General features: G+C 49.4%; 1 protein-coding gene across 2 annotated transcripts in view; it reads left to right on the forward strand.

Annotated features, from left to right (window-relative positions):
* LOC126497976 (sorting nexin-29) overlaps positions 1-17,645 on the forward strand; it is a 356,924-nt gene that overhangs the window by 337,680 nt on the left and 1,599 nt on the right. The window contains exon 15 of one of the 2 annotated variants that reach the window (XM_050136295.1): positions 421-2,459. The exons of the other annotated variant lie outside the window; for it this stretch is intronic. Coding sequence (XP_049992252.1) covers positions 421-550 — 130 coding nt within the window. The 3' untranslated portion in view covers positions 551-2,459. Of the gene's footprint in view, positions 1-420; positions 2,460-17,645 lie in introns of those variants that run through there. 2 annotated transcript variants of the gene reach the window in all.

Raw genomic sequence — 17,645 nt, forward strand, 5'->3', positions numbered from 1 at the left:
GTCATCAAACACCGGCACGTGCCTTGACTCTCCTCTTGGATGAATACCAGCAGAGGTCCCTGTTGCACATCTGGCTGCACAACCTTGGGTGCTCAGATTTGGGCAGCATTTTCTCTTTGGCTCTGGATGGGGCTTCCCTGGGAGATGTAAGGAAGCATGGCTGCTGAGCTGACCTCCAGCCTCAAACCAGGTTCCTCATGCTGCCCTATAGCTAGCTCAGACACAGTCTGTGTTAGGGGGCAGCTTACACAGCAACATGGATATTTTATTTCTTCAAGCTACACTGACCAGTTGGAGCTGGCCAGACAGACATCTCCTGTCTCTGTGTGACCTCTGCTGGTCTCACATGTCCCTCCTGTCCCTGCCTGTGTCATTTGCATTTCAACTTTTACTTCAACTGAGTCTCCTCCTGTCTTGCAGGGATATCGCCCCGCCTGGAGAACCACTGAACAAGAACAGCAGGCCCAAAGTAGCTTCCCGCTTCCCTAAGCTGTCCCGAGGCCACCCCAGGGAGATGCGCAATGTGGAGCCTCAGAGTGGTGACCTCTGACCTCAGTGGAACCCAGACCCCAGTCACTTTGTGCTCAACCTAGCCATGGCAGCTGGCCCTGGACACCTTGGCAGGATGACCATGTTCCCACAGAGAACATGCTCTTCTTGCTGCCACCCAATTAAACTGGGCAGTTTTAGCTGCTGGCTCCCTGTCCTTAGAGCAAAAGATGGGGATACTGTTACTATACCCCCCAGGGTGCCAAGGATGGTTGTCACCTCCTCCAGTTCTGCCAGCAGGTCGGTGGGTGCCAGGACCCCTGGTTGAGATGCATGGCACATGGGCAGAAGGATCCTTCAGATGCCACTTATGACGTGTTCCCGCCTGGGAACTAGAATGACTGTTACGCTCTTGGATTTCCTCTTGATGCAACTGCCTGCTGCAGCCTGTGGATGGGACTCCTCCTCCCTGTTCCTCTGTCCGCCACGGTGATTAGACACCAACAGCACTGCCCCATGGCTGGTATGGATGGGATCTCTCCAGGAATAGTCCTCTAGTTGCCTAACAGAGGCATTGGTGGTGACTTTGGTCTTTGAAGAACTTCTTCTCTCCTTGTGCTGGCTCCAGGAAGCACTGTCCATGCAAGACACCTAAGGCTGCTCCTGCAAGGGCAGCTAGGTGGACCTGAGGGGTTTCACCATCCAGTCCAGCCATGGGCAGCCTGGAGACCCTGAGGAGGACATCCCTGGCCCTAGATTGGTGGTTGTGACCTCAGGTCCCCGGAGATTTGGCTCTGGGCATTACTGTGGAAAGCCAGCAAGCACGACAGTGTCTCAGACCCACTGCCAGAACAGAGCGGAGAATGATTGTCCTCTGAGGTTGTTTAGCACACTCTGTCCCCTAATGTGTCTCAGTGGGAGCAGAATACTGTGTCCCCCAAGGTGACGTTCTTCTATTGCTCTCATCTCAGGGCACCGTCCTAGAGGCCAAGGCTCTCAGGCATGGAGTAGAATAAGAACCAGCTGCTTGGCAACTCTGCCTTCCTCTGCCCCCAAGCTCCGGGTCTGTCTGCTTCTCAGGACCCACTGTCTCCCTAGCGCAAAACCTCCTTGGTGTCTTGGGACAGCTTGGAAAAAAAGCTTACAAAAGGAACCATGTACCAAGCAATATGTGCGTCCCTTCCTGCCAAGGAGTTCCCAGTGGCATCTGCCTGGGGGGGGGGGGCGACAGCAGAAAGCAGCCCGAATGTGGTCCTAGAAGGGCTTCAGCTCAAAGCTAGACCTTGGCAAGGGGTCTGAGGAAGTAGGGGCTTTCTAGCCCAAGGAAAGCTTAGTGAAAGTCCCCTAGAGGCAAGAGGGAACTTCAGAGTACAGGGAGACAGATAGACCTAAACAGCTCCAATTCTGAAGGGCACCTTGGGCCAGGTGGGCTGTGCCCAAAAGAGGCAGAACATACCTTTCCTCCCTCATGACTGGGAGTAGGAGTTGTGGGAAGCAGGGAAACCATCTTCAGCTTGCTGGGAGTGGAGGACCCAAGAGATTCTCAGCCCTAAAAAGAACGTGGTTCTTCTCTTGTCTGCCTAAGAGACCAGACTCCACACAAACACCACACCCAGAATGTAGGGCGGGCAGATGGACCCAGCGGCCAAAAAAAGACTCTGTGAGACTCTAGTTAGCCCTAAGCCCACCTGAGCTTGGAGACTCAGATGGACACTTGGTATTCTGTCATGTTCTGTAAAGAGAGGATCCTGATACCTCCCACATCTCCACAGCCTATAGTTCGAGCAGCAGACCTGGCCCCAACACGTCACTAAGAGTCTGTTCTCTCAGTGCAGACACAGATGGCATACAGAACTGTCTTTCACATTCAGCACCTGCAGTTAAAGCAGAGGGAGGGAAGGAGGGAGGGAAAAAGAAAGGAAGGAAGGAAGGAAGGAAGGAAGGAAGGAAGGAAGAAAGAAAGAAAGAAAGAAAGAAAGAAAGAAAGAAAGAAAGAAAAGAAAAGAAAAGAAAGCAAGAGAGAGAAAGAGTAGATGCCTTGGCTTTTGAGGATTAATTATGGGAAATTTGCCCAACTCTGCAATAATGTGACTATGAGAATGGTTCCAGGGACCATGTGGGACTTTGGTTGCTTGATATCCGCTTCTTACCCACCCCTTTTCCCCTTGTTGGGGATTGACACTGGGGCCTTGCAAGTGCTGGACAAAAGCTCTCCACTGAACCACACTCCAGACCTGCTCAGACTGATCCCACAGAAACCTGGAAATCATTCTTGGCTCCAGGGTGCCTGTCTTATTACCTCACAGTGTGAGCATGTAACCCCCTGGAACTTGGGCAGAGCAGTGCAGACCAGGGGGTTCAGGTGATGGAAGGCTGTTCCCACAATGCTCCTAGATCTGAGGCCCAAAGTCTAGAGAGGAATGTAAGACCATGGCTACCCAGTGGGTCTGACACAATGCCACCTCTTCAGGAGACTGTTTCCCAACCCTGAGCCTAGCTGTGGCCTTGGCATCCTTGTAGCTGCTAAAACTTCGTTCTTGGAACAGTTCATGTGTCCTGAGGCCCAAGTCACAGTGTTCCAGGCCTCGGCTCCTGTGCCATCTACACCAGCTCCATCTGTGTAAGACACAGCTGTTGTGTTAATATAACTGGCCCCTAAGGAGAGGCTGGACCCTGGTCTCGCAGGTCTACCACCAGACTCCATCCCTTTGGCACCCCTTCACTTGCATACACCCACCCAACTGTGCCCTGCTGAGGACTGAGAAGCTTAGATCTTCAGTCACCAGGATGACCCAGGAGCAGTCCAGCCATGCTGCCTTGTTTCTGCGCAGCTACACTGGCTGGGAGGCATGCAAGGAGGAGCAGCCTCGTGCCCATGGCAATAAGTCCTGATGTTCAACACTCCCACTAGGGACAATGCCACCCACTGCAGAGCTGCCACCTGGTTGGGGGCGCTGTGGCCAGAAGGCAGGTGCCTCCTCATGAACAAGGTCTATTGTAATGAACATTCTTCAAAATATTGTGCATTATTTCATTAAAGCTAGTGTTAATTGTTTGCTGTTTCCGTTGGTTCTGCGCTAACTTTGCACAACTGTAACACTGTATATTTTATCTAATGTTTCTGTGCCAAATGTTTGGCTCTCTGTTGCTCTGACGTGGTCTCCATTATGGTTCTGAAGTAAAGTGCAGGCAGTGGGCAGGGAGAGTGGAATGCACAGGAGCAGACTGCAGTGGACGCTGGGTCAAGGCTCGGATTCACTTCTCACCAGGACCATCTCCCATCTTGTAGACACTGCTCACTGTGTGTTTCAGCCGACATCCGCAACCCACCCAACTCCACTCCCTGTCAGGGGAGACCACTTGACCATGTGGAGGTTTTTGTCATCAGTAGGATGGATTGGGAAGCCCCAGGAAGAATCGGGACACAGGACACATGACAGTGGGTTGCGCAGGAGCCCATAGGGTTGCTGAGCACCTGGGAAGAACACCCAAGAGCTGGGACCTCTAGGGGAGCGAGGGTCTGGTTTCCCATCCCCATCTACCCCAGAGAGGTTCTGTGGCTGCTGCAGCCCTGTCTGGAGCCCAGAAGCCTGAGCATGTGGTACCCCAACTCCAACTCCCCTCTTATGTTAAGGTTTACACAATAGAATTTTTAAACAAATATGTTTAATTTTCTAAAATCTCTTGTATTAAATTTTTCTTTTGGAATAAGCTGTGGATTTTGTTACAATCTGGTTGAGAGAAGCCTTTTCAGTGAGGGGATTAAAATGGCATTTTTTAAGACTTTCTTCTCTGTGGTTTCTTTGTCTAGATTCTTTACTGACAATTAGGAATTCAATGAATACATCACAAGAAAGCCATTAGGTTCTAGAGTTTAGCAGGTTCACGTATCACTTCAGGTGACCCTTCAGACATCAAGACGTGGTTCAACTAACAGCCGTTTTGTCTGAATTAAATATGGGAGTCACTTGTAATATTATACTTATCTTGGTAAAGTAGAATGTAGAGTAAGAATTCCACTCAGAAAAACAATTCCACAAGCTCATGCCCGGTTCCTGGGCACGTAGTCAGGAAGTGTCAGGGAAAGGTACGTAGTTCCTCTAATTCCGGCCCTGTGTTTGCTGTGAACCAGGGACCACCAAGGATGGTAACAGCAGGCAGCAAGCAAGTCCGGCTGATAGGTGCTTTTGGATGTGTAAATCCAGGAGCAGCCAGGGTCACCCTGGGGTATCAGCCAGACACAACCTGACCTTCTCTAGCTGGACTGCCTTTGCCAGGGAAACCCACACCACCCTACGACCCATAGGTAAAAGCACCAGCAACTGATGTCCATGAGCCACCATGGTCCCGGGAGAAAGTGTGCGTGTGGTGGCTACTGGTCCAGACTCCTGCTGGCCTCCCCTCTGTCAGCCCTGTGGCTTCAGTTCCCTGTTCCTGGTCTTCAGGACACTCTTCCCTTTCAGCTCCTCAGTGAGTCCTGTAGCCTAAGGTGCCGCAGAGCTACCAAACTAGACCCCTCGGTGGGTAGAAAGGTTTATTGGGGATCAAACTGCCAAGGCGGTCTCTCAGTGTGTGTTGGTGTGTGTGTGTGTGTTGAAGGGGAGCAGAGAGAAGCAAATGGTGGGAAATTCAGTGGACTTTATGCTAGCTTGCAGGATGGGAACCTTGGATGTTACACAGGCAGGGACCAGATGCCCTGCCTGAGGTAATTGCCCTGGAGACTTCTGAGGAATACCGGAGTTAGGCTTCTGTGTATCCACTAACATCCCTTCTGTTTAGGGCATTGTTACCAGTACTGCCATTTTGGAGGACCCACTTTGGAACCAACAGGCCCTGAATAACATCACCACCCATAGAAGACTCGTTACAGCCAGTCGTGTGCCCCTTAGAGCAACTGCTCCTGAAGTCTAGACCTGGGCTTCCCCACACCCTCTCCTGGGCTGGGGCATTATCAGCAGAGGAGCAGGAACCTAAATATCCCATGCTGCAGATTTGTAGACCTTAGGAATCCAGGGCAGACCTCCGCCAGGTGCTCTGTGGAGCACTGTGCCCGTCCCCGTGTCTGCCAATCCCTTCTGCGCTATTTCAAGGCTGTTCCAGTTCGCCTGTGTCTTTCTCACCTCACTCCCTTCGCCTCCAGCCTCCTGTTCTTGGCCCCACGCATGCCCTGTCTTTATCTAACCCAGGCCCTCAGCATGCGCCGGTTCATCCTGCTTTCTGTGCCCCACTCATCCACCTGTCAGGTCTAACTTCAAGGTCATTTTTGAAGACGAACCTTCTTTGGCCCTCCAAGCTACCACCATTCCCTCCACAGCAGCCTCCTATTTTAAACTTTTTATTGAAAAACAATATTTTTCATATATTTTGATCATTTTCCCCTCCCTCAATCACTCCGAGATCCTCCCACCCCATTACCCACCTATCCTTATGTTCTTTCACCCCCTAAAACAAACAGAAAACACCCAAATAACCTCACAAAAACAAAAATCAAATAAATGAAAGACCAATCGACACACACACAAATGGCCAAACAAAGCAAACGGAGACAGAAAGTCTTCAGAAACACCAGTGAGTTATTCTGTGTTGGTTATCTATCCACTGGGTGTGGACCTGCCCCGGGATGTGGCTGATAGACCCAGTGAGACTCCATTGGAATAAATGGCTTTTCCTTTTCCAGCAGACATCAGTTGTAGATAGCTTCTTGGTTAGGGCTGGGAGCCCGTGTCCACATCCCCCTCTCAGTACTGGGGCCTGATCTGGCTTGGACCCATGCAGCCCCGTGCATGCTGCCACAGTCTGTGAGCTCATGCTTGTCAACCCTGTGGAGTCTGGAAGACTCGTTTCCTTAAAGTCCTCCATCACCTCCCAGCTCTTACTGTCTCTCTGCCTCCTGTTCCCTGAGCCTTGAGGACAGGCCATTGAAGACATCCTCCTTAATGCTCTGAAGTCTCTCCCAGCAGTCTCTCTGAAGCCCATAGCATGAACTTGACTTTGAGGTTTACCCACTTATGCAGCTCCATGGCTGCCATTTCTCTTCTAGAGGTTAAGGATGGCACAGGGACCCCCAACCCCTCACATCAGCTCCCCGCTTTGCTTCTTTTCACTTAGTTAAAAAATTAAAAAGACACAGTCATCCTTCTTTCTCTACACAGCCGCCCATGGCGATGCCATCAGAGCCTCTGCCTCTCTAAGCTATGCTTCCCAAGAGCAAAGCCGTTTCAACCTCGTTGGTGTCAAGGTCCCCATTCATATGACTGTAAATCCTGGGGTAGGCCTGGAATCTTTACCCTGAGAGGAGGAGCTTCTGGCAGGTCAAGGTTGCCACCCTGGGTTCTTCAGCACTGCTGGGTGCTCTTCAGGAAGTTCCTGTGGAGGATGCTCAGCCCTTCTAGAAAGCAAAACCAAGATGGACACAGAGCTAACATTTCCTGGTGCTGGTTTTTACAACACTGTCTTCATCCTCTGGGTCCTACAGGCATCTCTGTCTTGCTCAGCAGCAGGTAGGTGAGACAAACAGGCGACTGCCCAATTGGCTGAGATTTATCCCTGCAGCACAAAGGCTGGGCCTGGGAATGCGGCCTGCTCTTTCCCTGAGTGTTGTGAAGCCCTGTGATGACATGGACCAGTCTGGGTGTATTCTCCCTGGACAGTGTCCACCTAGGTCTGCACACTGCGCACCAGCACAGATGCTCCCCATGGAGGTCTGAGCAACTCTCTCAAGCTGGTTCTGCTCAGACAGAGCTCACAGCCATGCTCCCCGCCTGCAGCCTCCCCTGCCATGACAAGGTTCCTCAGTCAGTAAAGCTCCAGTCATGTGGAGTCTCCCTGCCTCTTTTCCCAGCACAGCAGAACCTCAGCCACTCCCTTTGCCCCGCCTCTCCCACTCTGAGAGCGGGTCCTTCAGTGTTGCTCTAAACCGCAGGTCCGCCAGACTTTCCAATGTACCTGCAGATAGAGTGGAGATGAAGTTTAGGGATCCTGAATGCGGTGCCTGGAGTTCTTAGGAGAAGAGGGTACACAAGGAAGGCACGCGAAGGTAAGAGTCGCACAGCTATTGTCAAGGGACACCAAGAACTTTAACACTGAAAGCTGGAAGAGCAAGGGAGGGTTCCTCCCTGAAGCCTCAGTGATCAGGTCTCCTGCGTTGACTCTGCATCTTTAGGTCCTTGAGCGTTGGTGGCTGAACCATTGTCACTTTAAGCAGCACATTCTGGCATCTGTTCCAGGGCCCCAGGAAGAAAGCCACACACCACTCAAACCCAGCTGCACTCCAAGCCCAGCTCCTCTCTAGGTCTCCCGTGGGACCCCACAGCCTTGCAGCTGCTCTCTGGTCCTGCTCCCGCCTTTCCTCCACCTCTGCGGAAGAGGTGTACTTGCTTTGGAGAACTAATGCCAAATGCACACCTAGCCTGAGACTCAGCAATCTTGCCTTTGGGTGTTTACTCCTCAGAAGTTAGCCTAGTGCCAGGCATGTGGGGCATGCCTCTAAAGCCAACACTTGAGAAAGTAAGGCATGAGGATAAAGAGTTTGAGGCTAGCCTGGGCTACACAGTGACACTGCCCGGAAACAGGAAGAGAGGAGGCAGGAAAGGAGAGAACAAACAGAGGAAGGAAAGAAGCAGGGAGGGGAAGGGGAGCTGACTTGTCCAGTAAGAGATGGGTACTGGTGCTCATGCGGGCTAATATTCCAGGGCCAACACTGGCTCCCTGCAGAAGCTGCAGCCACTGCCCCCGAGAACCTCATTTTCATGATGGAGCATGCCAATTTCCCCAGGATAGCTCTGCGGGCTATCCTCACTGTGTGCATGTGTGTGTATGTGGCGGGGCTGGGGGTGCTGTTGAAATCAGAGATAATGTTCAACAATCTACAGCGGGCAGGAGAACCGTCCACACCACATAGGACACCCATTCCCTTATGTCCACAGTACAAGGCTGGGAAACGCTGGCCTGTTCCTGACCTCTTGGAGGTCTTCTACATTGCCGTGCTATCATCAAGGACCTCCCAGGCCACCCCATTTACACTGGTGAGGTACCCCATCACCAGCAGTCACCCTCAGACACCGTGTGTCTGTCACAGGAACTCGTTCCCTCCACCACTGAAAAGGCTTCACTCTCCTGGAGTCTCAGCTCCCAGAGCAGCGCTGAATACGTATTGGCTGGGTGACTAGATGGATGGAAACAGATCCAGTGAGAGGGAAGACAGACTGGACAGCTGGCTCAGTAGGTAAGAGATCTCGCAGAAGACTGGGGTTCAATTCCCAGAGCCTACATGAAGCTCAAAACCATCCGTATCTAGTTCCAGGGTATCTGGTGCCCTCTTCTGACCTCCACGAGCACCGGGCATGCACATGGTGTACATACACACATACATACATACATGTAGGTAAAACACTCATGCAATACAATAAAAATAAATAAATCTCACCAAGAGGGAAGACAGCAACAGAGAGTCACCATTGGGCCCAGCAGTTTGTGCTGATCAGCTCTGCCTTGTTCAGGGCCATGGAGCCTCAAGAGCGATCTCCTCAGCTGCTGCTTTCTGTGGCTAAGATGGTGCCTGTGCTCACTGCTATTGCATCAGACCATGGTGGGCAGCAAAGGCAGCAGGAAGTGAGAGGCAATGTGGGTCACACTGAACCCCTTAGGAGCACTCATGTAGGCATACGAGGGCCTCCTCATGTTCTGGGTGACTTAATGACCCTGTTCTGACTCCCGTCAGTATCGTCACCTGCCCTGCACCTATGACACAGCTGGGATTATTGCCATGGCCCCAGCAGCCCCAGGAACCACATGAAAGGCAGTTCCAACCGGGCAGTGGTGGCACACGCTTTTATTTGTTTTTTTTTTTGGTTTGGTTTTTTTTTTGAGACAGGGTTTCTCTGCAGCTTTGGAGCCTGTCCTGGAACTAGCTCTTGTAGACCAGGCTGGTCTCGAACTCACAGAGATCCTCCTGCCTCTGCCTCCCGAGTGCTGGGATTAAAGGCGTGCGCCACCACCGCCCGGCCTGGCACACGCTTTTAATCTCAGCACTCGGGAGGCAGAGGCAGGCGGATCTCTGTGAGTTTGAGGCCAGCTTGGTCTACAAGAGCTAGTTCCAGGACAGGCTCCAAACTACAGAGAAACCCTGTCTCAAAAAAACAAAAACAAACAAACAAAAAACAAAAACAAAAAGAAAGGGAGTTCTCCTTCCGTGTGCATCGTATTTGTGCATGGGTGATATTCTTGGGTTCTGATGTTTTGTTTTTCCCCAAGAGGTCAAGTGAATTCGGGGGACAGTGAACCACACTGGGTAGAGTATGAAACACTCATGTGAAGCCAGGAACCCCAGAACACTGTTCCGTGTCAGTCCTGCATCGGGCTGCAGGAAGCTGTGCTGTGCAGGACAATTTGACCAGACACATTTTTACATTTCTGGGGCTATGCCTCTCAACTCACTGAACAAACACCATCATGCAGGGGCTAAACAGACAGCTCATTCGGTAAAGCCTTGCGATCATAAGGACCTCATTCTGTTCCTACAGTCCATGGAACTAGCTAGAAATGGGTGGGTTCTCACAAGGCCAATAAGATATGCTGCCACCTATACATACATATATACATACATACATACGTACGTACATACATACGTATGTACATACATATATACGTACATACATACATACATACATACGTACGTACATGATAACACTTGAAGTGTTATCACAGCCATTCACATACACCCTCCAAACATGATACGCGCATACAAAGCCATCATGCAGCCGGGCGGTGGAGGCGCACGCCTTTAATCCCAGCACTTGGGAGGCAGAGGCAGGCGGATCTCTGTGAGTTCGAGACCAGCCTGGTCTACAAGAGCTAGTTCCAGGACAGGCTCCAAAACCACAGAGAAACCCTGTCTCGAAAAACCAAATAAATAAATAAATAAAGCCATCATGCAGTCACTACTATTTACACTTCTGGAGATAAGCACCTGTTCTGGGCTGACGTGGGTAGGCATGGACAGGGACTCTCCAAAGTCCTTACTGTGAGATCAGCTCCTCACCCCCTCCCCCGCCACTGCCCTCCTCCCTCCTCTATGACAGGGTCTCATTATGTAGCCCAAGCTGCCCTGAACTTGTGATTTAGCAAGGCTGGCCTCAAACTCGTGGAGATCCTCTGTCTCCTGGGTGCTGGGATTAAAGGTGTGTCATCGCATCGAGCCCTCAGACTCTCTCTGTCACATGTCCTAGCTAGCAAAAATTCCGAGCATAAAATTTCAGTAGAAGGCTGTTTTCTAAGCTTAGAAATGACAAATGTATTCTAATAGACTATTTATAAAACACATCCAGGAGGGATCTTCTAAAAGAACGAGGCTTTCAAAAATAGTTTTGATTTAGACGTATGCCTTGTCCACAGTTTGTCTTATTTGTCCTCTGAGGTGCTCAGACCCCATCTTGGCAACTGCTGTGTTAGATGATGTTCATAAGGTTCGTCTCCAGTGGCTCCCCAACAGCCATCCTGGCAAATGAAGTGGGGGCTCAGCCGCCAGCTCTGCCCCAGAGGGCTCTGATCTCAGGGCCGTCGCCAGCCATGGCCAGCATGGTGAGTGGCTCTCGATGACAAGCAAGGCACACAGTGGCTTGGGCTCTGTCCACATCTCCAGCCTGTTGGTATGTTCTTGGTCTTTATCATCTGTCTAGAACTTTCTATGAAAGATGGCAGTGTTTGGCTGGACTCTGTAGCTTGATAGGCTGCTTACAGGCCGATTGTGGGCCCTCCCAATGGACGGAAGTGCGTTTCTGGAAGGAGTGAGTCTTTAGTGTTACTCAAGACTCGTGACTGGTGGTTCTGTCACCTGGCTGGAAGTGCTGAAGGAGGGAGTGGACTTCTAAGAGGCAGGACCAGCACGAGGCCCTTACGTCACCGTGGGTTTTTCTGTGAGGGATGTACTGTGCCACCTCTGCCTCTGTGTTTCCTGTATCATGGTGTAAGCCTTGTTCTGCATGTGCGCCACCAGGCAGGAGCCAGAGCCTGTGCAGGGCCGGCAAGTCTCCGAACCTATGTGCTAAAGAAGTCTCTCGAAAAGTTAGCCGTCTCTTGGTCCAGCAGCACACCCTGACTAGGATAGGTAGGGATGGCTAGTTACAGTTAGCTCCTCTCTGTGACAAGATAGCAAGTGCTAATCAGACTCCCAGCCCATTTGCAGTTAAGGGATGACCATTGGTTGGTTTTCCTTGTGGAGCCTTGACAGCCATGCCTTCTCCCATGGAGCTATATCTCCAGCACAGGGGATAGAATATCAGCAGAAGAAAGTGTGACATTTCTAGGCTGTGCCTTTAAAAAGATACAGATGGTGCCAATCCTTTCCCGTCTCTTCTTACACAGAGGAGCTGTGAACACCGGCGCATCATTGTGGCCACAAGCACAAGGGCGATCCTTTAGGTCAGCAGAGCAGCAGCCTAGCAAGGCCACTGCGCTCAGCAATACTATGGCTCTTGCTGTATGTGAATGGGAAGTGTTCCCCACAGCTCACACATGTGAATGCTGTTTTGAAATATCTCAGACACTTTAGGACATGGAGCCTCACCAGAGGTCTTGTGGCCCTAGAGGTGGGTCTTGAGAGGTTGTCTGGCCCTCCTCCCTGTCCACTCTGCTTCTGGTTCCTCTAAGATGTGATCAAGTCAGAAGTCCCGGATGCTCACTCCTGTGGCCATACCTAGCCGATGTGAACCTTCCCTTCCTAAAGTTGCTGTTGTCACAGCAACTAATACAAGTTACACCTAGAGGAAATCCAGGAAAGTCCATCAGTTACAGAGGCCCAGGGAAGGCTGGAGTAACAGGGGCCCAGAGAAGGCCTTGGCTAACAGGCCCAGGGAAGGCTACTGGTAACAGAGACCCAGGGAAGCCACAGGTAACAGGGCCCAGAGAAGGCTGGGATAACAGGGGTCCAGAGAAAGTCATGAGTAACAGTCCAGGAAAGGTTACGGGTAACAGGGACGCAGGGAAGGCTGGAATAACAGGGGTCCAGAGGTCACCAGTAACAGGGGCCCAGGGAAGGCCATGGTTAACAGAGACCCAGGGAAGGCTGGGATAACAGGGGTCCCAAGAAGGCCATGGGTAACAGAGGCCCAGGGAAGGTCACAGGTAACAGGGGCCCAGGGAAGCCACAGGTAACAGGGGCCCAGGGAAGCCACAGGTAACAGGGGCCCAGGGAAGCCACAGGTAACAGGGGCCCAGGGAAGCCACAGGTAACGGTCCCAGGGAAGCCACAGGTAACAGGGGCGCAGGGAAGGTCAAGGTAACAGGGGCCCAGGGAAGCCATAGGTAACAGGGGCACAGGGAAGGTCAAGGTAACAGGACGCAGTACATATACTATGATGCAACAATAGAAAGCCCAGCAGACATTTGTAGACAGAGGCTGCTGGTTTGTTCCAGCTGCAGCATACAGAGGGGAATTCCACATCAGACATTTAGCCCAGAGAAGCAAAGCTGAGGTGAGTCCCAGCACTTCCCTTCAGACACCCGAGGCTGTCCCTGGAAGCAGAGTGGGGTGACGTACAGCTCCAGGACAACGGTTGCCGAGCTGACTGATGAGCTAGATTTGGAATGCAGCCCTCAGAAAGACACACTTTAGTCAAAGGACAGCAGTGGATTTGAACAACTGGGGTTAATAAGAAAGCGAAGGAAGGAGCCAGGGTCTGAGATGGTTCCAGGTGCCACACCATGTTGAGGACTTCATCACCCACCCACAGGACTGGGTCACCGTGTCCCCATCACCGTCCAGTGTGACTTCATCAGTGCACAAAGTCCTTTACCATATGCTCCCCAGACCCTTTCAGCACACGTTTCCAGAAGTCACGAGGCACAGGGAGAGCTTGTCATCGCCCGCCATGGGACGTGACAGTGAATGTCTAATGTGGTGGGGATATATTCCGCTCTTATTCACTGTTCCACATTGCAGTAAATATCACCCGGGGCCCATTAATATACCAATCATCATGTGTTTTCTCTATCGCTGTTGAAACCCACCCCAGGTACTGTGTTTATTAATGCTTATGGTTTTCTTGAAAAAACGTTGAAACTTTTAAGATATGGTCTGGAGCTTGCTGTTCCTCTAGGCTGTCTAACAAGCCCTGGGGATCTGCCTGACTCTGCCTCCCCTGTACTAGGGTTACGAGGACCCACTCCCATGCCCAGAATTTTTTATGTGGGTTCTAGAATGAAACTCAGGTCCTCATACTTGCAAGCTATTTCCCCACCCTCCAGATCCTCTTTAATGTAATAAAGCCCACACCCAAATACCATGGCAATACAAGTTGCCTTCGCTAAACCAGACAGAAGCCAGCCACTCTTGGGCTCTCTGTACCTGGCTTCTGCATTTAAACCTTCCTGTAAAGTGAGCCTCCTCTAGCCAGTGTCCACAGCTCAAGGTGAAATGATGGCGTGGATGAGCTTCCAGTCGTCTCAAACCCAACTTCAGAGTCGCCCCCAACATCTCTGCTTCCTATAGATCAGGCGGCCAAGGCGTTCTTCCCTCACTGGTGGCACCAGACAGAGGTAGATGTGGGAAATGGACTCTGTTCCCCTTCAACATCAATGAGGAGGGATGGAGTTCTTTGAGGGGGAACTGAGGGAGGCTAGTCAGGCATAGGAAAGAAGGGCAGATGGTAAGGTGGTTTGAAACTGAAGAGATGTTTAGGAGGCCATGTGTCCACTCCTGCCAAACTGGGGCCGGCACACCCACCAGTGACCTCTCAGTGCTCTTGGCTTGATGACAATGGTTGTCACAGAATCATCAGCCTGGAAAACAGCCACTGCGAGCATTCATTCGTCACTGTGACACATCCAGGAAACCCTGTCAGACGACAGAAAGAGAGGGGAACTCTGGTCCAGCAGTCAGAGTTATTCTTGGAGTTCCTTTCTAGCCCTGAATAGTCCTTCCATTAGCATTTGCCCATAAACTAACTCTCCCAGTCCGAGCAGGAACTCCCTTGAGAAGTCGCATCCACCCTTGGTGCAGCCGGCATCATCCCTTGGTGCAGCCCGCATTCACCCTTGGTGCAGCCTACCATTTTTTCCTCAGTGCGTCTCCCCCATTCTCAACCCTCATGAGCCAAACCTCTCCTTTAATAAACTCTGACATTGCTTCCACTACATCCTAAGCGTCAACAAATGTACAATGTAGGGTGGATTTCAATGGCCACCGCCACTGCCACAGCCACAGCCACCGCCACAGCCGCTACACTGAATGCCTCTCCACCTATAGACCAGAGGAACAGCATGGAGAATCCCACTCATGTGCTCAAATGTTTATGTTTTAAGGAGTGTGAAGACCAATCTCAGCCATGCATTGGGAAAAAGATACACACCATAACACGGGCCAGAGAGAGCTTGAACCTGACTTCATTTGGTCGTACTTAAACCTAAGAACCATACACAAAAATTAACTTAAAATGAACAAAAGACCCAAAATGCATAAAACTCTGAGAGAGAATACAGAAAAGCCTCCCAACAGTGATTTCTAGGCTCTGCAACCAAAAGCACATAAGAAAAAAGACACACATCAGACCTCATGAAAACCAAACAATTTTGTGCTTCAAAAAATTTATCACCATATCAAAGTGGCAACTCATGGAGTCAGGGAATGTACTTTCAAATTATATATCTGGTAAGAGATAATATCCACAATACACAGAGAATTCCTAAAATCCAGCAAAAGAACCTAAATACCTTGATTAAAAAATATTCGAAGGCTTTAAATGGACATTCCTTCAAAGAAAATGTAAAGGTGACCAATAAAATATGTAAAACATAGTTGATTTTATTAATCAGAGAAATGCAAAGCTAAGCCCAGTGTTGGGTGGGAAGCGGACTGTATGAGTATTGCTCGCTGTCCAGTGTGAGCGCCTGTGTCCAGAACCCAGAACACGCGTAAGACAGCGGCATCTGTAATCACAGCACAAGGGGCAGTCGGGGTGGACGAGGAGAGCCATGGGGCTCTGTAGCCACCCAGTCTAACCCAAACAGAGGGCTCCAGACTCAGTGAGAGACCATGGCTCAGTAAGGCAGAGGGTGAGAGGAAGGTCCCCAGTGTGTGGCCTCTCACCTCTGCATGCTTGGGCATGGAGGTGCTCACATGCGAACACATTGTACTAGTTTTATTTCTGTGGCTATTAGGGTTTTATTGCTGTGAATAAATGCCATGACCACAGCAGATCTCTTGAGGAAGACATTTAATTGAGGGCAGATTAAAAGTTCAGAGCGTTAGTGCATTATTTTCATGGTGGGAACCAAGGTTGCACGCAGGTAGACATGATGCTGGAGAAGTAGCCATGGATACATGCAGGGAGACATGATGCTGGAGAAGTAGCCAAGAGTAGTGCATCCAGATTAGCAGGCTGTAAGAAAAGAGGGACACACGGGGGCCTGGCTTGGGCATCTGAAATCTCGAAGTCCACCCCTGTGACCCCCACTTCCTCCAACAAGCCCACACCTCCCAACAGTGCCTTCCCATGAGTCTGTGGGGCCGTCTTCATTCCACCCACCACATGCCACTCCCTTGCCCCATAGGCCATAGAATAAAAAATTAAAAGACCTATGCAGAAAAGTTTTCCGAATTGATTCTGAAAAGAAAAAGGAGACTTTTTCATTTAATAGGATTAGACCCAACAGAAATTGTGGTACATTTTACTAGTGATTAAATTGCTTTGCCATGGGCAAATGAGCACTGGCTAAGAGCTTGCAGTAATTTGGGGGAGTAGAGATTAGCAACAAATATCCCCAAAACAAGAGACTTCAGTTTATATAAAAGAACTAATTGGATTCTCCCTTGTATAGTAAAAGGGACACCAATTTCTGGAGCCCTCACATTCTATATTTATGCAAATAAATCAGGGAAATTAGATTATAAGTCAGGAAAATAAGTAAAGTGGCCCAAAGCCCCTATGATTCAGTTAGAAAGTCAGAGCTATATGCAATTCTTATGGTGGTATTAGATTTTCCTGTGTCTCTTAATACAGTTATGAACTCTCAACTTATCCTGAATGATTCAGAATTAATTTCACTATTTATTCAACTAAAGTAATCAAAAACAGAAATCATCCCTTGCATATATAACACATATCAGATCCCATACAGGTCTACCAGGTCCTCTAGTATTGATGAGATTGATCAGTTATTGAAATGTTCTAGAAGCCTCAGAATTTCAGAAGAAACACCATATTAACAAAAAAGGTTTGAATTTCAAAATTTATAATAAATAAAAATTATTTTATATAAAAATTATAACAAAATGTCTTGCTTGTTCTTTGTATAACCAACTTTATTATCTGCAGGAAGTAACCCAAAGGGTACCCAAAGAAATGATATTTAATGAATAGATGTGTTTCATTTTGCTTAGTTCGAAAAAATTAATGTATGTACGCTGTAGTGGCATCTTATTTGTATTTTAATAAATAAAGCCTTCCTGAAGATCTGAAAAGCAAAGCAGCCAGCCACTGGCTCTTGCCTCAACTCAGTTCGAAATGGCGATCCTGCCTCCAGGAATCTCAGAATGAGACTGAGACTGAGAGCTGTGCCCTCCCATTTAGGACTGAGATTGAAGGTGGCACCACTGGGATTAAAGGCGTGTGTTACTGTGCCTGGCTGTAAGGCTGACAAGTGGGGCTGTTTTACTCTCTGCTCTTCAGGCAAGCTTTATTTATTAATTTAATAATACAAATGAAATGCCACTACAGTATGCTATATCGTAGATACATATTCAGTATTTTAATGGGCAACTGCTTTAAGTCCTGAAAAGGCTAATTCTGTAATTATACATTTATTAGAAATTATGGTTATTATGGGGGTATCTGTACTAATTAAGACTGATAATGTTCCAGCATATATCTTTAGTAAAATGAAATAGTGTTTTGCACATTACAACATAAAGCATATTACAGGTATACCACATAATCCTACAGGATATGTAGTTATAGAAAGATCTGATCACACTTTCAAAGATATGCTTAATAATCAAGGATGATTTTTCTTTCAGCTTATTTATATGATGGATTACATTGATAGATTTTCGTATGTTGAACCAGCCCTGCATCTCTGGGATGAAGCCTACTTGATCATAATGGATAATTTTTCTAATGTGTTCTTGGATTCGGTTTGCCAGTATTTTGTTGAGGATTTTT

This window comes from Alexandromys fortis, unplaced genomic scaffold (genome assembly GCF_014885135.2).
Source record: "Alexandromys fortis isolate MF-2015 unplaced genomic scaffold, M_Fortis_MF-2015_v1.1 scaffold_29, whole genome shotgun sequence".
In the NCBI taxonomy this organism is placed as follows: Eukaryota; Metazoa; Chordata; class Mammalia; order Rodentia; family Cricetidae; genus Alexandromys; species Alexandromys fortis.